Source organism: Mytilus galloprovincialis, chromosome 12 (genome assembly GCF_965363235.1).
Source record: "Mytilus galloprovincialis chromosome 12, xbMytGall1.hap1.1, whole genome shotgun sequence".
Classification (NCBI taxonomy): Eukaryota; Metazoa; Mollusca; class Bivalvia; order Mytilida; family Mytilidae; genus Mytilus; species Mytilus galloprovincialis.
The window spans coordinates 27,422,267-27,447,688 of NC_134849.1; the positions used below are offsets into that span (position 1 = coordinate 27,422,267).

At 31.6% G+C, this 25,422-nt stretch overlaps 1 protein-coding gene across 1 annotated transcript; it reads left to right on the plus strand.

Annotated features, from left to right (window-relative positions):
• The first annotated feature begins 7,212 nt into the window (after positions 1 to 7,212).
• LOC143055137 (DDB1- and CUL4-associated factor 13-like) lies at positions 7,213 to 24,482 on the plus strand. The gene is made up of 12 exons (XM_076228279.1): positions 7,213 to 7,375; positions 9,849 to 10,048; positions 10,496 to 10,603; positions 11,241 to 11,327; positions 13,515 to 13,670; positions 14,127 to 14,204; positions 16,688 to 16,770; positions 18,128 to 18,195; positions 19,099 to 19,195; positions 19,754 to 19,889; positions 23,079 to 23,242; positions 23,809 to 24,482. The coding sequence occupies exons 1-12, from the start codon at positions 7,306 to 7,308 to the stop codon at positions 23,894 to 23,896; spliced, it is 1,335 nt and encodes a 444-aa protein (XP_076084394.1). The 5' UTR covers positions 7,213 to 7,305; the 3' UTR covers positions 23,897 to 24,482.
• Positions 24,483 to 25,422: the final 940 nt, after the last annotated feature.

Sequence of the window (25,422 nt, forward strand, 5' to 3'; positions counted from 1 at the left end):
AATGTGTCGAAGAGACAACAACCCGACCATAGAACAGACAACAGCCGAAGGTCACCAACATGTCTACAATTGCTCTTTAGTCGGGTTATTGTCACTCTTTGAAGGCTATGCAAAATCTGCAACATTATCGATATTCTTTTTACAGATAGCAGATTTATTAAATCCTGCAAGACGTACCTTTCTTGTTCCTTTGTGGTTGACTTAAAAGGTACAGAATATAATTCCTCGACAAAAGTCTTCCGAACTAAAACTTCATCGACAACATTGACCTTAATACCATTAACCCCTGCAGGAGTTGACCAAATGGGATTACGTCACGAGGAGGTTGTGTTCAATGCATACACCGAAACAGTTTTGCTCGGATAAATGAATTGGTTATTTTTGTATACGTAAAGGATAAAGGATAAGGTCGTTTTCATGGCAATTATTTTACATTTAGTTTAATAAGAGACATACAACATTACACCGAGTTAGCTCAATGATAACACGTCCAATGCATTTGTATTGCATAGGTCTCTGGTTTAATCATTTTTAATCATTTTGTAAAATCACATTGAAACATACTCAATTTAACACAAAAAAATCGTCGTACTGTTTAACTTTTACGTATAAACTTTTCAACAACGAACAACTTATGTAAAGAAATCGAAGATAGCTACAAGGCGTAAAAATGTGTACACCAGACGCGAGATTTATATCTTCTTTTAAATACCATTCACCAGAGAGGCTCGAATCAAAATAGTTAAAAAGGCCAATCTAAAGTACGCAGATGAAGACCATTGATGACCCATATTCAGAAAAGGTTGAGCCAAATATAACTAATAAGCTAACCATAGGCAATATATTCCTTGAATAGTTAGAATCCTAAGTTCCTATTTTTTTTTTTTTTTTGGAAAATACAAAGTTTTGTACATATTTTATTTAATGAATGGCTATTATTTATTTTGAATTTATTGAACCATAAAACTAATTTTTGACTCTTCACATTTTACATAATCCGATAAATTATTGCCATTCATAATAAATAAATGTCTATCAAAAATAAGGCTTAAAGAACTTTCTATATTATTTATATTAACAATCACAACTTACACACATGTTGGCGTATGAATACACAACGTCAGAGTGGGCGTGTCGCCATAAAAATTGACAACATTGAAAATAAAACTAAAACTTTTTACCAATCAGAAGACAGTAAATACACCAAATTTATATATATATATATATATATGATTATATGATTATTGATATAAGGTCTACCAAAAATGTTTATACTAACCGAATTTATATCAAGAATGTACTTTACAATGATAACTTAAAAATGTCAAATACTATTAGCGCACTTTTATGTCAATTTTATGACAACATAATTCAAAATATTTAAAAGTTGAGACATTGAGACAGACGTTCTTCTAATTTTGTGAAAGTCAGAATCAAGGAGTGTCTGTATGGTGTCCTTCGGTTCTTTATTCTTCAATTTTTGGGAACTTTTTTTTTTAAATCTCTATTCCTTTATTCATTGTTACCATTATTGTCTACTTTGTAATATTTCAGCATACTATCTACTAGTACATTCTTCTTTTTTTGCCCTGTTTTTTCTCTCTAATCTTTTTTTACTAGTATTTGATATAGGGACTTTTTTCTGCAAATTTGGCATACTATTCTTCATTCTGTACACCCAATCCCGACCATGCAGACCATGTAAAAAAAAATGGTCCAAAGAAATAAAGATTAAAGAAAAAGGATTAAAAAAAATAAAGAATGTAAACCTCCATCCAAGGACCCTCCGACATCAAAATAACAATTTAGTGATTTGTATGGTTTGCTATGACAATACGCACGATATTTCGTCTCAAATGGTAACGTCATTTTTTTACGTTTAACGTCGAGTTGGTTTTTAGGGATATTTTTTATATTTCGCTCGCAATTATTTTTTTGCACATCAATATGGATACTTCTTAATGTTTGGTTGTACTGAACATGCATGAAATATTTCCCACTGAAAGTAACGTAAGCAACAAACAACAAAATATACCGTTTTTGGGTAATGCATAAGTCTATATGAAATGAGAAGATATATACCGTATGATGAGTGTCAATGAGACAACTCTCTGCCACAGATTAATTGATATAATACGTAACTAGATTGCAATGTTTCCCCATTTAGATCCGAAACATAATAAGATATATATTTTGCTTTAATTTAAAAAGTTTGTCGGGAATTACAACTTAAACGGGTTTTGCTTATGAAATTCACTTGATTTTCTTTAATAACGGAACAACTAGATTAAGGAATAAAACGATTGTCAGAAGAAAAAAAAAGGTTAATTATATTCATCTCATATGTTTACAAGCTTTGTATGATGTGGAGAGGTATATAGCCACGCTTCAGGCAAAATTTTATTTTCACTTTGGTGTTCTATACATATGCATCTTATTGCAGATAATTAAAACAAAATCGCAGTTTTACGCTTCCAGAATTTGAAAATTTGAAGAAAAAAAATTCTCCTCTCGTAATACACAACCTCATCTAAACGAACAACCCAAATCATCTGATTTTTTTTTTTTATACTTTGTGGTCTTGTTGATAGTATCCGACTATCAAGAAAATTCTATCTGAGGAAATATATACAAATGATGCATCATAAATAGCGTCCCGAATCCACAACGTTGAAAACGTATGAAAATTGTCCAGTGGACAAACTTGCAAGACATTTCATTTCTTTGAAAACGAAGTCGTTTTGTATACGCAAATTATCAAAAAGTATGTACATGTAGCTGTTTTGTAGAGTTAAAGTACAATTACGGAAAAGTACTTTATAGCATGCAAAAAAAATCTGAATTTGCAATAAATAACGTCGCAAATGAGTTTATTTGTAAAAAGCGGCGAAATCCGACATTGGACATCTTGCAAGACATATTACAGAAGCCGTTGCATTTTTATATGTGGTGTGAGTTCTGCAAAAATTCGATATTGATATGGTCTATCTATGTACTTTTGTCAGCATAATTGACACAAACGAAATTTCATATTATCTTATACTTTAAAACATATAAATTTTTATAACTTAACATTTTCCTAAATCTGACCATAATGAACACTATTTGTTTTTGCCAAAAAATAGCGTTGGTCGTTACTGGAACGCATATACATGCATATTTTTGACGTTTTGTCAATATGTTGTCCTTATTTTAGACTATAATTGTAAAATATGAGAAAACAATTTGTAGGTTTTTTTTCTCGGAATAGTATTTACCTGTCTAGTCTATAGATATAAATTTTATATAACTTAACTGTTATGATTTTATAGAAAAGCTGTTTATTAGTGTGGACTGGTTGATTACACGGTAATATAAATCTATACGTTACGGTGCATTAGACTTATTTGATTAAATGGTCGAGCAAAATTGGCATAGTAAAATGGAAAACTCGTTAAAATCAATTTGTTACTGACTATTCAAACAAAAAAACTTGAATTTGAGAATTAAGTCTAATATTTTAGAAACAAACGAAATAATTGAACTCTGTAAGTTTTGGTCCAGGACAACAAATCACTAGCCACATATTGAAAAGAGAGAATGACAAAATATCAAACGTGAAAATATTCTGGAATTTGCATATTGTGCGACTTTAGTACGCATTTCATTACATAATGCAGAAAATTTTCTAACAGTCGAAATATATTAATTCCAGAAAAATATTCAAAACGTCCGAATACTTTTAAAGTCGGACCTTCGAAGTTTGTAAACTGGAAACCGCTTGTACTACGTATTACGCTACACTCAAACTATGAACAAAGTGCAGCCGAGAACCAGCTTACAAAATTTATTGAAATAAGTTAACAAAGGGTTAATAATAATAATAATAATAAATTTTTAATTAAAGAGGGTAACTCAATTAGAAATAGTCTAATTTTTTTTTAGGCCCTCAAACAAAATACATGCATACAGTTAACATTCATACATTCATACATTAAATTACAATATATATTACTAGTATATACACAATTCAATTATTGAAATATACAAAGGGTAATAAATGACAATATTTGATATAGTTTTGTTAGAGGAAAACAAATTATTTGACTTGCATATAATTTTCAAGAAAATGATTATAACTATGTTTCTTGAATAATTCCTCATTAGGACACTTTTTTATTTCGAGTGGTAAATTATTCCATACTTTGGTTGCAGAATAATGAAAAGATTTTTTATAAAAATTTGTATTTGGTCTTGGAACAAAAAGATCATTATTAGAGACAGATCGTAAGTTGTGGCGTTGCACATCATCAATATTTAGCATTGTTAAGTAATCAGGTGTTAGCCCATTTACAATTTTATACATTAGAATTGGTTGTTGGTATTTTATTCTTTTGGTAAAAGATAGCCATTTTAAAGAAGAAAACATGAAATTAGATGGAATAGAAATATCGCATTCCAGTATAGTTCTTGCTACTCTTTTTTGAAGTTTTATGATTCTATCTGAATCTTTTTGTAATAAATTTCCCCAAACTGAACTACAATCGTCTATATATGGTAGAATATATGCATTATAAAATAGTTGCCTTGTGTGTATTGGCAAATATACTTTAATTTTATATTAAAGTGATACTTTAGATGAGATAATTTTACATATACGATCAACATGATCTTCCCAGCTTAAATTTTCATCAATGTCAATTCCAAGTAATTTGAAAGAATGGACATTCTCAATACATATTTCGTTGACGGTAACACGGATCCGGTCTGTAATCTGTGGATTTTTTAAACAGAATTTTGAAAGAATTATTGACAGAACGTGCAGAATAATGGGAAAAAATAACGAAACAAACAGAGAAAAAGGGGACAAACATGAAAAACAAAACAAAAAAAAAGCTGAATAGGGAACACTTTAACAATTTAAAATGTCTTACATATGTGTAACATCCTTAAAATTGAACTACTTAGGATTTATGAGCTTAATTTAAATAAACTTAATCCATTTAGACTTTTAATTTAAATTTATCAACTTCAGTGTAACAAAAAGGTAAAAGGGTCTAACTTACATTTCTTTTTTTTTTAACTCAAATGTAGAAAAATACTCGTATTTTAGTGTCAATTTAAAATTGTTTTCCGTGATTTGCCGCTTGTGTTCGATCTGTAAAACTACATGTTTATAATGACACTTGTCTAAAATGTTGCACGTTTATATAGTTTACTAGAACACACCCGCGAAATCGCGGGCATTCAGAGCGGAGTTAAAAGTATGTAAAGTGTTGTTTGAAGTTTTATACCTCCTCCTTCATTTCCAAAATTCTTTGGTTTTCTATCAATTTCAATATGAACATACATTTAGTATGTTATGAACATTTAAGTAAGGAGCCTGTAGTTCAGTGGTTGTCGTTTGTTTGTGTGTTACATGTGTGTTTTTCGTTCCTTTTTTGTACTTAAATAAGGCCGCTAGTTTTCTCGTTTCAATTTTTTACATCGTCATTTCGGGGCCTTTTAAAGCTGAGTATGCGGTATGGGCTTTGCTCGTTGTTGAAGGCCGTACGGTGACCTATAGTCGTTAATTTCTGTGTCATTTTGGTCTCTTGTGGAGAGTTGTCTCAACATAGCAATCATACCACATCTTTTTTATGGGCCAAGTGAGCTTTTCTCATCACTTTGCGTCCGTCGTCCGTCGTCGTCCGTCGTCGTCTGTTAACTTTTACAAAAATCTTCTTCTCTGAAACTACTGGGCCAAATTAAACCAAACTTGGCCACAATCATCATTAGGGTATCTAGTTTAAAAATGTGTGGCGTGACCCGGCCAACCAACCAAGATGGTCGCCATGGCTAAAATAGAACATAGGGGTAAAATGCAGTTTTGGGCTTAAAACTCAAAAACCAAAGCATTTAGAGCAAATCTGACTCGAGTAAAATTGTATATCAGGTCAAGATCTATCTGCCCCGAAATTTTCAGATGAATCGGACATCCCGTTGTTGGGTTGCTGCCCCTGAATTGGTAATTTTAAGGAAATTTTGCTGTTTTTGGTTATTTTCTTGAATATTATTATAGATAGAGATAAACTGTAAACAGCAATAATGTTCAACAAAGTAAGATTTACAAATAAGTCAACATGACCGAAATGGTCAATTGACCCCCTAAGGAGTTATTGTCCTTTATAGTCAATTTTCAACAATTCTTATAAAATTTGTAAATTTTTACTAACATTTTCTACTGAAACTACTGGGCCAAGTTCATAGACCAAGGTGAGCGACACAGGCTCTTTAGAGCCTCTAGTTTTTGTAATCAATGAATTTTGTAAAATATTTAATGAATGGAGAATTTCAGAAAAGGTATCAAAAGTTCACATGAATATTTTTTAGCGCTTATCTGTATATTACTATATAAATAAAGTGTATTTACTTTCAATTCTTAGTTTAGTAATCGATCCATGGTGGTCAATTGACATAGTATACAGACCCTCTTCATTTAATAAACTCTGAACAGAATTAAAATACACTTTATTCGTACTATTTGTTTGTTCAAAGTATACAGAAAAACGCAAACCGGAAGTATAATCTGACTTAAAATTTCCTCCAATGACGGGACAATATCCGGATGCCTTTTTTCTCGTTTTTCTCCCAAAATAACTCAATCTGAATAATCATATGAATGGATGACAAATGCGACTATGCACTGTACATATAGGACACAGAGTCGTGTTGATTAATTTATTGTGGAAAGAAGAGAAGCGACACCAAAAATGAGGTCTTCTCGTTTAATAGTATAGATATGTATTTACTATCAATTCTTAGTTTAGTAATCGATCCATGGTGGTCAATTGACATAGTATACAGACCCTCTCCATTTAATAAACTCTGAACAGAATTAAAATACACTTTATTCGTACTATTTGTTTGTTCAAAGTATACAGAAAAACGCAAACCGGAAGTATAATCTGACTTAAAATTTCCTCCAATGACGGGACAATATCCGGATGCCTTTTTTCTCGTTTTTCTCCCAAAATAACTCAATCTGAATAATCATATGAATGGATGACAAATGCGACTATGCACTGTACATATAGGACACAGAGTCGTGTTGATTAATTTATTGTGGAAAGAAGAGAAGCGACACCAAAAATGAGGTCTTCTCGTTTAATAGTATAGAAGATATGTGGTTGTTAACGTTGGGAACTGGCACGGGTCCGTAGTAGCAGTCTTATGTCAACCCTATAACGGATTACGTCCCTTAGAGTTTCAAGAATGAAAACACAAGCACGTTTTTGTCATCACTCAAATTCATTCTGTTGTTAAATGGGATAGATAAGACTGATTATGAAAATTAAGGTTTTAAGCCGTAACCCTGATGACTATTTACGTGAAACAAAAAGAGATATTCAAAAAGGTTAGCACAAAAGTAATTTTAAGGTTTATGTACCCTTCTGTAGCCATTTTTGTACGAATTTTTCAAACCTCAATTGTATCAAAACTAAAGATGTAATAAATAATAGAGATAGGCCATTTAGTACATGTTCCAAGGGGAAACTTGATGCAAAGCATTATTTTTTACTGTTTCATTGCATTTGATAGAAAAAGAGGACTTTGTGGCAAATAAATCAAGATCACTGTCTTACTGTTAGATAAGGAAGGAGTTGGCAAGAAATATTAACCTAATTTTATCATGTTTATTCACATTTTTAAGGGTTGAATTATTTATATATACATGTATTATTGGTTTTCTAATTGATTTGAAATAGGTGCCGATTTGACTAGTCGATTTAACCAGGTGCCGATTTGACTTTTTCTATTTGTGCCGATTTGACTTGTACCCTATTCCCTAAAATGAGTTTGAATGTTGTACGGTGTTTTACTTGGCGGAATGTCAATACACTCACAGTAAGAGTTATTCTTTTCTTGCTTTTCCACAATAATTGTTGCATAGTATTCTTTGAATTTCTTGGTAGATATGGTTCTCTTCGGGCATGCTTTTAAAAGGAATTCATCTGGTTCAATAGCGTGAATCAACCCCTCAACTTCTTTGTACATAAATACTTACTTTGGCTTTAAAGCCTTGTTCGTCCTTGTCTGGAGATGTTGTTGTAGTTCCAGTTTGGAAAGCATTTTGGAGACTTATCCATCCTTTTTTGACTTGTAATCTCTGGTGATAAATGTTGTGGCTTGACATGTTTATTTTTGTTACCGAGTAGGGGTCGCATACGATAGCTCCATATTAAATTATGAGGTCAATTCCTAAAGGTCTAGATCATTATCCAATCTGACACAAATTTCAATAACTGGAATGCCACCCAAGATAATATATGGTGACCCTCTATAACAGCATAATTACTTGGAATTGTGTTCAATACCATGATGGTTCAATGGCATTAACTTAAATAGAGACAAAATTTAACATGAAAGATTGTGGATTAGTGTAACATAAAAAACTAGCTTACTATGATATATGGTTAAAGAATGAATATCAAATTATATGGGTCATGGTCAGAGTTGTTATAAAATATCAATATAGCAGAGAAGTGGTTTCAAGTTTCATATAACATGTATAAAGGGACCTGACTGAAATGAAATTAAAAAAATCAAAGGAGTATCCCTATTTGTCTAATCTTCAATGTGAAATAAAACAAGTATAACAATATTGTGTAAATCTACAGAAATAGGATTTGCTTCAAGTAACAGAAATAACTACATTTGTGTATGTCACTAGTAACTTATTTAACGAGTATGTGTGTAATTAGTCCTATAACATATGAACTCAGGAGCATTATTTACTATTTCTATTTACTGTTCTGATAATTTTTTTTTACTATCAATGTGTCACACCTTGCATTCAAAAATTTAAAAAAAATGAAAATATCAGTATAAAAACGTAAAAAATTGAATAAGAATGTGAAGTCATATGTTATAGGACTAGTGGGGTATAAGAGCTTATTACAACAGGCTCTTCATAATCATTTGGTTTGAAAAAGATACTAGTAGTCTGTATTCTTGATTTAGAAAAATGTAATTGCAAGAAAAAAAATACACATTACTTAGAATACTTTAGATCATTCAGGTAGTCTTTTATTTAGTACGTACAAAAGAACAGCCAGTAGTCATTGGATATGTGTAGATCATATAAATAGTCTTGAACTATTTATTAGTACAAAAGAACAGCTAGTAATCATTGAATATTGTATATCATTCCAGTATTCTTGACCTATTTATCTGTACATAAAATAACAGACAGTAGTCATTGGATACTGTAGATCATTCAGGTAGTCTTGACCTATTTATTTGTACAAATAAAAACCAAAAAAAACCAGCCAGTAGTCATTGGATACTGTAGATCATTTAGGTAGTCTTGACTCTTGGCCTATTCATTTGTATTAAAAAAAACCAGTCAGTTGTCATCTTCACAGTGAGTGACTTCACACACTCATATACGAATATCAATTATATGCTTACGAGACATGTTGCAATGTTCAACTTATTACGGTATGTGAAAATCAAGACTTGCATAAACAAATATCCCAATATTAGAGGCAATGGCGTCATTTTTCCTCAGAGCTTTCAGCTCTTTGATTATATATTGTTATAAGGTTATGAAAAGTTTCAGTTACAAAATAAACTAGTAAGTTACGAAATTCAACTAGTTATGAAACGACCAGGTTACAAAACAATCTGCACCTTCTGACATATATATATAAACATTAGTTAAAGTTGCATTTACCGGTAGTTATGTGGTTGAGTGTTTAAAATACCCCTCATAGAGATCTTGAAAGTTAACAGGTATATGTATATGTTTAAACTTTTTGAATCAAATAATAATACTAAATATTGAGAAATCAGTAGTTAAGTAAACATACTTTAATATCTTGTAGTACCTAGGAATTATGATCCTGCCCTCCATCCATTTGAAGCACCAAGAGAATATGTACGAGCTTTGAATGCTACAAAACTAGAGCGTGTGTTTGCCAAACCCTTCCTTGGAGCATTAGATGGACACAGAGATGGGGTTAGAAGTCTGTGTAAACATCCAACTGCACTCAGTCTGCTTCTCTCCGGAGCTTGTGATGGAGAGGTAAAGCAATAAATAAAGAATAGCTGTAGCTTAAGCATGTACAGAGGGGAGGAACCCAGTACTGTAAATTCAGAAATTATTATGATGTTTTTATTAATGCCAAAAATACAACAGGGTTATAATTGCAATTTTTGAAACCATGGAAACTGGTATTTCACAAAAATTTAAATCCCATTTTAGTCTAGATAAATATATATTGTTTTCAGATATCAATCTTATCATGTTTATTACAATTCTATATAGCAAACATTATATTAATACAAACAAAGCAAGCTAGCATACCAAACCTTTAACTTGTTAGCACATGTAGCATTAGGATAATATTTGTAACCTTTTATGATATAAAGATTTGTTGTACAAATTTGGTACTTGTTGTTATGCTCAGCCATGTAATATACGCATTTTATGTTTATAGTACTTTTTCTACCAATACTTGTAATATTGTAGGTTAAAGTATGGAGTCTAGCCAAGAGGAGCTGTTTACAGACAATCCAGGCACATGAGGGAATGGTACAGGGTTTATGTATGCACCAATCTGGAAGATATTTTTTCAGTGTAAGTAATTCTTACATTGTTCACAGTTTCATTTGACACATACTATTGAGAGCACAAAAAATATTATCTATACTTTCAATATACTATCTACTATAATCACTAATAGACCGATATCTATACAATAAGTCAAACTTTGAATAATGCAGAATCTAGATTTAAAAGAGACAAAAACATAAAGAAAAATGGTTTTATTTTTTAATACTGACTTCAACAGCAAAAATATCTAGCCAGCCTTGAAAGGCGATCTGATATTTAAGCTGATGAACATGATGAAGTCCGTATAAAAAAATGAAATGCCATCATGATTTATATCATTATATTGGGCAGTTTTTTTTTTTCGTTTGATATTATAATATAAAATGAATTTGTAAGTAAAACAAATTTTACATGTACAATTTTAACTTTGTGATAGTCATGCTAGTTGTATGAATGAAGTCTTGTCCATTTCATTGATAAATTAATTTGAATGGACAAAGAAGATGTGGTATAAGTGCCAATGAGACAACTCTCCATCAAAGTCACAATATGTAAAAGCAAACTATTATAGGTCAAAGTACAGTCTTCAAACGAAACCTTGGCTCACACCAAACAGCAAGCTTATATATAGTTTGCGTTTTTGATGTCTGCTCTTTTACAGGTTGGAAATGACAAGACAATTAAACAATGGAGTTTATCAGAGTGTGGTCAAATAGAAGAGGAACCTCAAAGTACTATTTTAGGAAAGGTATAATTAGGAATTATTCCATCTTTTATCAGTGTTATCAAATGTACTGTTTATTGATTAGTGAATTGTGTTGAATAGATCTATTTACACTTGTATGCAAATTTGTCTGCCATCACGCAAAATCACACAAGTTGACATCACAATTTTAAAAACTTGGCGTCAAAATAAAAAAGTGATTGAAGTCATAAGGTTATTCGGGGCAGATCTAAGGTCATTTGAAGACAAAATTCAGCTTAATACCAAAAGTGAAAAAAACATTTATTTAGGCCATAAAAAAGAATAGGTTTGTTTGCCCAAACCCTACCTACCCAGATAAAAGCTGCCTACTCAAATTCTTTTATTGTCCTGATTTGAAGAAGTTTTTTTTTAATCAGATAGGCATAAAGACTAACGAACATCCAATACTTCAATTTCTTAAAAAAAAAAAAAAAAAATAAAAAAAAAAATGCCTACCTACCTACTCACTGTCCCAACCTTGGGAAGGGTTAGGACAAACCAAAATATTTTTAATTGTGGCCTTATGTCATGTATGTCACCTAAAATAAATAATTGCCTACTTACTTTACAAATTTTGCACAATGTACAATGTATGTAAAAAATGCTTTTACTTTAATTACTTGTCCAGAATATACAATTTTGCTTATTTGGAGGCAATCCTGATCATCAAACATCAATCAAAATACAGATAGACAATACTACTTTGTTCTATCTTTACTATAAAAATAAAGGCCCTAAGCAAGTGGTGTTGCTCCTATCCCATAAAGGAGCAGCTCCATACAAGCAAGCTTTTATTTAATCATTTAAAAGAAATGGCATACAATTTCTACATAAGGTTTAAGATGAATGTGTTCATTTGTCAACACTTATGTATGAAAAAGGCTTTCAGTCTAGATCTTTCTTACACAAGAAAACATCTTGATTGTATTCTTACATCTTTTCTACAAAATGAATAATTAAAAAAGAGGGGCAAAAGATACAAGAGGGACATTCAAAATCATAGATCAAAATTAAATGGACAACGACATGACTAATTATGAAAAATAATAGTTCACAAGATACAAAGAAGAAAACTAAAGACTAAGCAACACGAAGCGTAACCCCACCAACAACTGGGGGTGATCTCAGGTGCTCAAGATTTGTGCAATTAGAAACAAACGACAAAGGCTCATAAGCTCATCTATTACCAATGATAGTTATTTACAAAAAACATGGCTACTGTTTGATATTTGTTGGATACTGCTATGAATGAAAACAGACAAAAGTTGAAATAAAACATTTTCTTTATATACTTATGTTAATGAGGCCCTGAGAAGATACCAGTATTTGATGTATAAACTAACAGATGTAAATGTATAAATAAACAGTCAGGGGACTTACTTAAATCAGTGACATTATTTCCATAAAAGTTGGAAGTAAGAGTTGTCTTTCTTTAAAAATCACCTATTTAAGTAGTACAAAATAATCACTAGAAGAAGTGATTTAATTTTACTGTAGCTTTAAATATAGAATACTTATGATCCAGGGACTAATTATGTTTCTAAACTTATCAGAACCAACATCTGTGTTGTCTTGGATGACCAGGTCATTTCAGGTGATGACCTTGTACTGAATCTAGGATAATGACATAAAAATCACTTGTTTAAGTATCATAACTCCATTTCCTTCCCGAAAATCACTTGTTTAAGTATCATAACTCCATTTCCTTCCCAAAAATCACTTCTTTAAGTATCATTATTTTAATAACCCCCACTAATTTCAACACCCCCGAACAGTGAAATTTTTATCGGGAACAGTAGAATTTTATTATATAATCTGAAAGATAAAACCTTGAATTTTACAGGAAAAATACTCCAACTGCTGGGAAAAATCTGTTAAGAAAGTATCAGTTCATTATGTAAAGCCATTATTACATCATTTTTTCAACTAAAATAGAACTTGCAACTAAATGATAGCATCAAAGGCATAAACCTTGCTACTTAAAGAAGCAAAAAATTCATTTTTTTCAATTTTACTAATGAAAAGATAATATTTAAACCTATGTGTTTAAAATTTTGGTAAAACTACAAAATCACAATCTGTGACAAAACTTCGAATTTGCTTCTCAAACAAGTGATTTAAAAATCACTTATTTCAATAAGTCCCCTGACTGATAAAAATTAGTTCGATAAAAACACAACTATTTTTCAGACAATATTCACATCTATTGACCATCATTGGTCCGAGAACAAGTATGCTACGTGTGGCCAACAGTTAGATATCTGGGATGAAGATAGAACAGAACCGGTCAGATCCTTTACATGGGGTGTAGACAGTCTACATGCTGTCAAATTTAATCCTATCGAGGTAAAAGAACTGTTAGTTTTAAAAAGAAGATGTGGTATGATTGCTAATGAGACAACTCTCCACAGGAGACCAAATGACACAGAAATTAACAATTATAGGTTGATGTACGGCCTCCAACAATGAGCAAATCTAGTCAGCTTTTCATTTAACTGTGGAGGAAAAGTTTTTAGCATGCTATTTTCAATGAAGGCTTTAGTTTCATCAATAAGTCATTGATTTGGCTAGCGCTGCTGATTTACGAAACGGAATTATGAATAAAGATAATTTGATTTTTAGTTCACATTGCGAAATGAAAGCAATCTTTACCCTTCAGTTTAGTTTGGTTAATTGATTCTATTTGAATAATCAAAATATAAGCTCTTTTAAATTACAAATGGGCAAATTTTCACAACATGTCACAATTGTAGAGACTCTATTTAGTAAATGTAAACATAATATATTTTTTTTTAATTTCAGACCAATATAGTAGGTAGTTGTGCTTCAGACAGAAGTATTATATTGTATGACATGAGAGGGGCAGCTCCTTTGAGAAAAGTAAGTACAAGTAGTTGCATCAGAATTGAAATAAGAAGTGTTATGAGTGCCAATGAGACAACTCTCTAAGTCACAATTTGTAAAAAGTAAACCATTATAGGTCAAGGTACAGCCTTCAACACAGAGCCTTTGGTCACAACAAACAGCAAGCTATAAAGGTACCCAATATGACTAGTGTAAAACAATTCAAATAGGAAAACCAATGTGTAATCTATATAACTAGAACACACCCGCGAAATCGCGGGCATATACAGCTTGTGAACTGTTGCAGGATGATTTTTTGTAAAAGATATTATGTATGGAATATTACATAGAAGGTATACCTCCCTTTTTCCAAAGTCCGATATTTGTTTCCTTTCTGTTAAATTCAATTATATTCGTGTTTCTGGCCTACGACCACACTTATTCTTCTCCTTTGCTACAATGCTTCTTTTGGTAAAAGTCAAATCAAATTAAAAATTTGCACCGTTTCAAACATGAAATAAATGTAACTGCTTATATATAGACCATTAGTAGTCTAAAAAATATGCTTCTATGACAATTCATCAGTGCTTTTTTTTTTTGAGAGCCTTATTAACATGCCAATTGTAGGATTTGAATCATGTATAAATGACTAATACCGACTAAGGCTAATTTGAGGGGTTGTCGATCGGAGGGGTCCTGATCCCGAAATCCCGGGCTTAAAACCATGAAACTGAGATGCAGAATTTAAAGAAATTAATATCCCGAAATCAAAAAATATATTCCCGGATCCCGTAAGGATCAATCCCCAAATCCCGAACTTAAAAACACCCGATCCCGACGCCCCGAAAAAGGTCCTGCCTCCCTCTAATCTCTACCTTACTTTCATTTTTGCCAAATCACTATTTTCCCTTTTAACAATAAATTTTTATGCCCCAATTATGGGCATTATGTTTTCTAGTCTGTGCATCTGTGCGTTCGTTTGTTCGATCGTCCGTCTCGTCCGTCTGTCCCACTTCAGGTAAAAGTTTTTGGTCGAGGTAGTTTTAGATGAAGTTGAGCATGTTTTACTTATTTTAATATATAAAACATGATAATATAGGCTATGCCTGTGTCATTATTTACGTGACGATAAGTGATTGAATGACAATAAAACATGATAATATAGGCTATGCCTGTGTCGTTATTTACGTTACGATAAGTGAATGACAATAAAACATGATAATATGGGCTATGCCTGTGTCGTTCTTTACGTGACGATAAGTGAATGACAAAAATGATTGTGTTTATTTTCACACGGCCTGGGTCGTTGCTTACACTTGGGACAACATATAACGATTCAGGCAATGTGAAAATGGCTTGCATGAATCTTAAATAAAACATGATAATATAGACTATGCCTGTGTGGTTATTTACGTGACAAATAAAACATGATAATTTAGGCTATGCCTGTGTCGTTATTTATGTGACGATAAGTGAATGACAAAAATGATTGTGTTTATTTTCACACAGCCTGGGTCGTTGCTTACACTTGGGACAATGAATAACAAAAATGATTGTGTTTATTTTCACACAGCCTGGGTCGTTGCTTACACTTGGGACAACAAATAAAACATGATAATTTAGGCTATGCCTGTGTCGTTATTTACGTGACGATAAGTGTGAAAATGGCTTGCATGAATCTTAAATAAAACATGATAATATAGACTATGACTGTGTCGTTATTTACGTGACAAATAAAACATGATAATTTAGGCTATGCCTGTGTCGTTATTTACGTGACGATAAGTGAATGACAAAAATGATTGTGTTTATTTTCACACAGCCTGGGTCGATCGTTGCTTACACTTGGGACAACATTCTTGTATAACGATTTGACAAAAATGATTGTGTTTATTTTCACACAGCCTGGGTCGTTGCTTACACTTGGGACAACATTCTTATATAACGATTCAGGCAATGAATCTTAAATAAAACATGATAATATAGGGAATGTAATGTAAATTTACCAAACTTCTGGAAATATAAACGGAAGAGGAAGTTGTCTATGAATAAAAGCCGGAGTGATGACGGACACATATCCGGACTTCTTTTTTTCCGTTTTTCTCCCAAAATAACCGAAACTGAATAATCATAAGAATGGATGACAAATGCGACTATGCATGGTACCTATAGGACATATAGTCACAATGATCAATTTATTGTGGAAGGAGGAGAAGCGACACCCAAAATGAGGTCTTCTCGTTTAATAGTATAGATAAAGGAGAAACGAGAAACACTTATGAACCTGAACAACGAATGACAACAACTGAACAGGCTCCTGACTTAGGACAGGTGCATACTAATGCAGTGGGGTACTTGTAATTAAGTTTTTATTGGGGGTTGGGTGGACATTAAGATTTTTTTTAACAATTTCATATTCTTATGTAGGACTAGTTACTGATAAAATGTTTAGCTAATTTGAACATTCATCAAATGTAATCATTATTTGCTTGATTCATTGTATATCCTTGTACATTTAGGTAATTTTAAAACTGAGATCTAACACAATAGCCTGGAATCCTATGGAAGCTTTTATATTTACTGTTGCCAATGAAGATTATAAGTACGTATATTATAAGGTATCTCATTTGATTTTAAAAAATAAGGAGATGTGCCAATGATACAAGTATCCACCAGAATCCAAATGCCTCAACTGACAAAATGCTTCAGGTAGACAGAAGACAATAGAATTACTAAAAAAAGATATCTATCTAAAAAGGCAGAATTTTAGCTTGTTGAATAATAAACTATTAGATCACCTCTGTTTTAGGCAAGATTTCATGATGAATTGTAATTTGTATACAAAACAATGAATTTCTTGCATGTTTTACTTCTAAAAATCTTAATGAGTTGTTTCCCTTGGTACAATACATACATTATTCTGGACAAGCACTTCTGTTCTATTTGACCTGAGATTTAAAGAATTTGTTTAATTTTGATAAAGACATGTAAAAAGTTTTCTCATTTTTAGCTCACATGACCTGAAAGGTCAAGTGAGCTTTTCTCATCACTTGGCGTCCGTCGTCCGGCGTCCGTAAACTTTTACAAAAATCTTCTCCTCTGAAACTACTTGGCCAAATTTAACCAAACTTGGCCACAATCATCCTTGTGGTATCTAGTTTTAAAAATGTGTCCGATGACCTGGCCATCAAACCAAGATGGCCGCCATGGCTAAAAATAGAACACAGGGGTAAAATGTATATTTTTAAACCAAAGCATTTAGAGCAAATCTGACATGGGGTAAAATTGTTGATCAGGTTAAGATCTATCTGCCCTGAAATTTTCAGATGAATCCTACAACCCGTTGTTGGGTTGCTGCCCTAAAATTGGTAATTTTAAGGAAATTTTGCAGTTTTTGGTTATTATCTTGAATACTATTATAGATAGAGATAAACTGTAAACAGCAATAATGTTCAGCAAAGTAAGATCTACAAACAAGTCAACATGACCAAAATTGTCAGAGAACCCCTTAAGGATTTATTGTCCTTTATAGTCAATATTGAACAACTTTTCATCAAAAATCTTCTTTTCTAAAACTATGGGCCAAATTTAACCAAACTTGGCCACAATCATTACTAGGGTATCTATTTAAAAATGTGTCTAATGACCAACCTACCAACCAAGATGGCCGACATATGTAAATACAGTAACAGGTGAGGGACACAGGCTCTTGAGAGCCTCTTGTTTAAATTGTTTACAGTGGATTCAGTATTCCTTGTTGGAGATCAATTTTTGTGGATTTTGGGAATAGGTGAACCATTAAATTAAATGTTCATGAAATTATGCAGACTCAGCAAAACCACAAAATCAAACGTCAACAACATGTAAATTTTATCCAAGAAAATTTGTACTCTCATAAATAAATAAATCCACAGTAATACAAATCTATAGCATATTTTAATATTTTATTTATCTTTCAGTTTATATTCCTTTGATATGAGGAAGTTATCGATGCCAGTCACTGTTCACATGGACCATGTTTCTGCTGGTAAGTTATATATATAGAATATAATATCAACCTATGAATAAAGACAAATATAATCTCTCAATCATGGCTCTGAACAAACAAAAATTATCTTTATCTTATCATTATCCAATTAAAAATAAATAGTGTGTTCTAAGAGAAAAGAATATGATTTTAAACAACCGCACACAAAAACCATATTCTTTATTTTGTTGATTAAAATTTTTTTTGGTATATGAAAATAATGTGATAACAAATCTCAAAAGTAACATTTAAAAAAATATTCAGGAAAACATGGAAGAAATATTCACAAGTTATCAAAATACAACTTTCCTATATATTCTCTCAAGTTGTCTCCCCTGTTTTTAATGGAAAATTTCATTTGCTGAACTTTTTAAGAATTAAACTAATTTTAGAGGGATGAATATATTATTCCACATTTGCAGCAAACTTTTATTTTGATTCAGCTTCTTTTTACAAGTAGTAAATTTTGAGAAACGGCTATTAACAGGTTATAGATTTGTTACTAATTTTGCTATCAAAATCTATTACAATACTTGACAAAAAAAAATCTTGTCAGTGATCTGCATACTTTTCTTTAAGATATTATTTCAACAATAAAGGATAGGCTATGAATTAAATTGAATAGCTCATTAATTTATTATAAAGTGGCATATAAATGAAGGAAAGTTGAAGTTCTGTAAACAAACTTATTTTCACGGATACTCTATTTCGCATTTAACCCTTTCTACATTTCTAGTCCACTTCGCAGCATTTTAATTTCTCAATTTTCCAATTAACTTGATGTAGTAAAATAAGGAAAGATCCAAGTTAAACATATTCTAGACAATTAAATTGCGTTATTTTTCTTCTCGATACAGTCACGAAAATTAGTTGGATTGCAGTATTTTGATTTAATTTTTTCAGTGATGGATGTTGATTATTCACCAACAGGAAGAGAATTTGCTTCAGCTGGTTATGATAAAGTTGTCAGAATATTTCCCGCTGACAGAACCCACAGCAGGTATATTGTTGAAATGGAAATGAATGAATACTTTTCTTGTATTTGAGAACAGAACAAAAATGCAGAAGGAGATCTTAAAAATCATTCTCAGTCCAGTTTATACTTGAAGTATAAAATGATCACACACAAATATCTAAATAAACATTGAAAATGGTGTTATTGAGATTCATTTACTAAATAGCCAATTACTGATTTTGTTTCCAATTTAAAAAAAAACTGCTAAGGGAAATAACTCTAGGGCTAACTTTATACATATTTTTATGGATTTTTTGGTTATAAGGGAAACCTAAATGTAACTGGTGAACTAAAACCAATTTTCTAAAAAATTATAAGCAGGACTAGTGAATTCACTAAATCTAGTACGCAAGAAAATGCATATTTTCCTAATTTCACCAAAATTAGTACACACATAAAATAAATGACCTGCCTTTGTCATTCCATACTGACTCCATTATGCAAGGTAGTTACTTATTCAGTTCAAGAGAAAATTGTATAGATAACACTATAACTACTCTTTTTGATATTATTTATAACTATTATCCATTTTATTCTTTGCAGAGAAATATATCATACAAAGCGTATGCAGCGTGTTGAAACTGTACGATGGTCTTTAGACAACAAATATATTCTTTCTGGTTCTGACGAAATGAATATTAGGATCTGGAAAGCACAAGCTTCAGAGAAACTAGGAGTGGTAAGATTAACATTGGTTCATCCAACATTAATTGGAATGTGATGAAAAAGAAAGAGGGGGACGATACATAATTAGTAGAAATTAAAAAAAATCCTTTTAAATTATGAGATCATCGAAAGAAATGAGGCTGTTCGATTATATATTTGGAATGATAAACAAAATGATTTATAACAGTTATATTATTATACAATAATACATTCTATATAATTGCCAATGAGAAACTTTCATTCATCATACCAAACCAAATACATCAGGGAAAAACAAATAAATTTTTTAGTTCTTTAGTACTTACTCTCAAAAAATTAAATGGGGCAGGAAAATGAGTATTTTTTTCTTTGTATTAATTTAGTTGATGAGGATTAATTTTCTTAACATCTTAACCATGTTAATAGTTTTTTGTATTGAACATAGGAAAATACAAAGTGGATGAACTTTAAAAAAACCAACACCATGGTCTAAAAGTTTGTTAATCCTTCTATCTTAAGTTTTGATGAACAAGTTCTTTTGTATGTAGGTGGTATTTTTGATAGACTTGTTATGTAGTATCTAGTTTGTTATGATAATTGATATTAGAAGATGTAGCATGAGTGTCAATGAGACAACTCTCCATCCAAGTCACAATTTGTAAGAAGTAAACCTTTTTTTTATTAACATATATTGCTTGCTAATTGTAATAAAAATGTGTGTTTCTTTTTCTCCATAATTGTATAATATTTTTAGCTCACCTGTCCCGAAGGGACAAGTGAGCTTATGCCATCACTTGGCGTCCGTCGTCGTCCGTCATCTGTCGTCGTCGTAAACTATTTTAAGAATCTTCTCCTCTGAAACTACTGGGCCAAATACTTTCAAACTTTAACTGAATGTTCCTTAGGGTATCTAATTTATAAATTGTATCCGAAGCATTTAGAGCAAATCTGACATGGGGTAATATTGTTTATCAGGTCAAGATCTATCTGCCCTGAAATTTTCAGATGAATCAGACAACCTGTTGTTGGGTTGCTGCCCCTGAATTGGTAATTTTAAGGAAATTTTGCTGTTTTTGGTTATTATCTTGAATATTATTATAGATAGAGATAAACTGTAAACAGCAATAATGTTCAGCAAAGTAAGATTTACAAATAAGTCAACATGACGGAAATGGTCAGTTGACCCCTTTAGGAGTTATTGCCCTTTATAGTCAATTTTTAAATATTTTTCGTAAATCTTAGTAATCTTTTACAAAAATCTTCTCTGAAACTACTGGGCCAAATACTTCCAAACTTTAACTGAATGTTCCTTAGGGTATGTAGTTTGTAAATTGTATCCGAAGTTATGATCTATCAACAAACATGGTCGCCATTGCTAAAAATAGAACATAGGGGTCAAATGCAGTTTTTGGCTTATAACTCAAAAACCAAAGCATTTAGAGTAAATCTGACAGAGATAATATTGTTTATCAGGTCAAGATCTATCTGCCCTGAAATTTTCAGATGAATCAGACAACCTGTTGTTGGGTTACTGCCCCTGAATTGGTAATTTTAAAGAAATTTTGCTGTTTTTGGTTATTATCTTGAATATTATTATAGATAGAGATAAACTGTAAACAGCAATAATGTTCAGCAAAGTAAGATTTACAAATAAGTCAACATGACGGAAATGGTCAGTTGACCCCTTTAGGAGTTATTGCCCTTTATAGTCAATTTTTAACCATTTTTCGTAAATCTTAGTAATCTTTTACAAAAATCTTCTCTGAAACTACTGGGCCAAATACTTCCAAACTTTAACTGAATGTTCCTTAGGGTATGTAGTTTGTAAATTGTATCCGAAGTTATGATCTATCAACAAACATGGTCGCCATTGCTAAAAATAGAACATAGGGGTCAAATGCAGTTTTTGGCTTATAACTCAAAAACCAAAGCATTTAGAGTAAATCTGACAGAGATAATATTGTTTATCAGGTCAAGATCTATCTGCCCTGAAATTTTCAGATGAATCAGACAACCTGTTGTTGGGTTACTGCCCCTGAATTGGTAATTTTAAAGAAATTTTGCTGTTTTTGGTTATTATCTTGAATATTATTATAGATAGAGATAAACTGTAAACAGCAATAATGTTCAGCAAAGTAAGATTTACAAATAAGTCAACATGACGGAAATGGTCAGTTGACCCCTTTAGGAGTTATTGCCCTTTATAGTCAATTTTTAACCATTTTTCGTAAATCTTAGTAATCTTTTACAAAAATCTTCTCCTCTGAAACTACTGGGCCAAATACTTCCAAACTTTAACTGAATGTTCCTTAGGGTATCTAGTTTGTAAATTGTATCCGAAGTTATGATCTATCAACAAACATGGTCGCCATTGCTAAAAATAGAACATAGGGGTCAAATGCAGTTTTTGGCTTATAACTCAAAAACCAAAGCATTTAGAGCAAATCTGACATGGGTAATATTGTTTATCAGGTCAAGATCTATCTGCCCTGAAATTTTCAGATGAATCAGACAACCTGTTGTTGGGTTGCTGCCCCTGAATTGATAATTTTAAGGAAATTTTGCTGTTTTTGTTTATTATCTTGAATATAATTATAGATAGAAATAAACTGTAAACAGCAATAATGTTCAGCAAAGTAAGATCTTCAATTAAGTCAATTTGACCAAAATTGTCAATTGACCCCTTAAGGAGTTATTGCCCTTTAAAAACTTTTTTCACAATTTGTTCATCATGTTGACTTACTTTAAAAAATCTTCTCCTTTGAAACTGCTGTATCAATATCAGCCAAACTTAGGCTAAATGAGTTTCAGAGTATCTAGTATAAATTTTATATTTTATTTCCTTGTATGTCAAGAAACATAGCTCCTATGGCTAAAATAGAACATAGGAGAAAATGATTATTTTTTTTGGCTTTTGAAGAAAATAGGACGATCCAAAAAACATTTAAATAAATTGAAAAGCCAAAATAATCATTGATGAGAGATTTAACCAAAAGAATTAAGGTGAGCGATTCAGGCTCTTGAGAGCCTCTTGTTTTTTATTCTATACTCTTATCAAACCAAGAAAGAAAACAGCATTTAATTTTAATAGACACAAATTCAGCAAGAGTTACTTCCCCTTTCTCACCTAAATGGAGGTTGATGTACACAATTTTGTTATCAAATCTCCTGAATTAAATTTGTAACACAGACTGCTAGACTTAATAATTTTATTTTTATTCAGCTAAAACCAAGAGAGAAAACAGCATTTAATTACAACTCAAAACTGAAAGAGAAATTTGCATTCCATCCAGAAGTGAAGAGAATCTCTCGCCATAGACATGTACCAAAGATGATCTATAACCAACAGAAGGAAATGAGAATCATCAGACAGTCACAGAAAAGAAAGTATGTTGTTTACTGTGGATTGATTTATTTTCGTGGGTTCCAATTTTGGTGGATTGAAAGTGGTGCTTAAAAGTGGCACTAAAACACAAAAAATTGATCGAAAAAAACCTGCATTTTCATGGATATTTAATATTGTCGTGTTGCGAAAATCTGCATTCAAATCTATTGTATATAAGCGATTCATTAAAAATTTAAATTCGTGGTTCATCTGTACCCACAAAATCTATGAAAAATTGGTATCCAACAAATAGTATTTGTTTTTCTGACCAAAGTGTTTTATGAGGACAAACAAAAGCTTTATTGAATTTTTCCAAGAAATTTCATATGATTATCTTGAAGTGAACCATAAAAAATGAGCAAGGCTTTGGGTACCATCTAATTTCTTCTCTGCCACCATTCCCTCCATGAATGAAATAAAAAAATCTGTCTAAATCTGCTAAGATTTCAAGCTCTTTGAAAGAAATGTTGATCTTTCTTGATTACAATAAACAATCTCGTCTCTGTTGTTCATTATGATTGTCACATGTTGCTACTTAAACTAATATACATATTTTTTCTTTTTTTAGGGAGGCTAATCGCCGTAAGCACAGCAAGCCTGGCGCTGTACCATTTGTACCTGAGAGGAAGAAATCTATTATTAAAGAAGTTGAGTGAAGCTGTCAGATTTTACCAGTGGGAAAAAGTGCAATCGGCCATTTTAATCACTGTAAAAATGTGGTACATTTTAACTTTGCAAACTTAAGAGACACAAATAGATTATGTGTATTGATATGATATCTGTATTAAGAATCAAATATGAAGATTTTTACAATTTATTAACCATCAGATGTCTCATGTTTAGCAGATTTGAACTTACAATAAATTGGACAGATATCTTTAACCTCAATTATATTATTACCAATGATCTGCTGGACTGCTAGATATTTTTATGTATTAATTAAAATTATATGGTTTTTATTTATTTTAGTGGGCTCCAATTATGGTGGATTTTTTGTGGACATTGGATTTCCTCATTTTGCCAAAGTTTGCATAAAAGCCTGTATACAATTTGTACTTCTAAATCTAAATCTGTGATTCACCTTTACCCTGAAAATCCACTGAAATTGGTATCCCACGAATATTCATGCATCCACAGTTTGTCATCTTATTAATCAGATGATTATTAATTAACATTCATCATGTAACAAATTGAACTGTTGCTTATTGTAATAATAGCAATAAATGAATGAAATAGATTAAATCTGGATTGTATATGATTAATATAGTAAACCATCTCAAAGTTCACTTTGTTTCAAAGAGAAATGAGTACTTTAAGAGTGGGTTGATGTGTTTCCCTCGGTTTTAGATTGTAATCCTGATTCAAATCATATGTAAAATTGATGTCAAGATCAGAATCAAACTTGATATTCAGTGGTTGTAATGGTTCATAAGTGTTTCCCCTTTTTTCGTATTTTATATAGATTAGACCATTGGTTTTCCCATTTGAATGGTTGCACACTAGAAATTTTTGGGGACCTTTATAGCTTGCTGTTCGGTGTGAGCCAAGGCTCTGTGTTGAAGACTGTAACTTAACCCTTTAGCCAATAAGTCCGGGTTTACTAGGATTCACGCTTCAGATAGCTGACGATGAGTCCTGTTTTACCGGGATCCGAAAACCTCTTTTATATTTCCTGCTCAAAACAGTGAAAACACAAGTTATCTTCTTTGTTGAAAACCCGGATGAAAGTGTAAACATGACGCTTCTGTTTGTTGAAAACTGTGTCAAAATCAGAGGAAATTTACGGAATTTACGAAAATTTGAAATGAGGGAACATTTTTTTTGAAAGAAAATATGGAAGAATTGAAGCCAAACTAGTATACTTTTTTGACATTAAATGTCCTTTCTGTACAAATAAATTTGCCGTTTTGGGTTAAAAAATTACGATTTTGGGTCAAAGAGCAGAATTTTGAGAATTTTACCTAAATAATGCTGAAAATTGGAAAATTTGAATATTTTATGAAGAAAAAAATTATCAAAACATGAACAAAACTGTGAACATTGTGTTTTACAGACCAAGTCTAAGTTAACAAAGTTAAATGAACATACACATTTCCTAACCATAGCAATATTTAATTCCCTGCAACTTTGTAATCAAAGACTAACAGGTCTAAATAAAATCAAACCACACTATAAACATTCT

Excerpts from the sequence above, each read along its gene's own strand:
- LOC143055137 (XM_076228279.1), top strand. The coding sequence starts at position 7,306 with ATGAAAATTAAGGTTTTAAGCCGTAACCCTGATGACTATTTACGTGAA. Across the intron at positions 19,196-19,753 it reads GCTGACAGAACCCACAGCAG|AGAAATATATCATACAAAGC; the intron begins GTATATTGTTGA and ends TATTCTTTGCAG. Across the intron at positions 19,890-23,078 it reads CTTCAGAGAAACTAGGAGTG|CTAAAACCAAGAGAGAAAAC; the intron begins GTAAGATTAACA and ends ATTTTTATTCAG.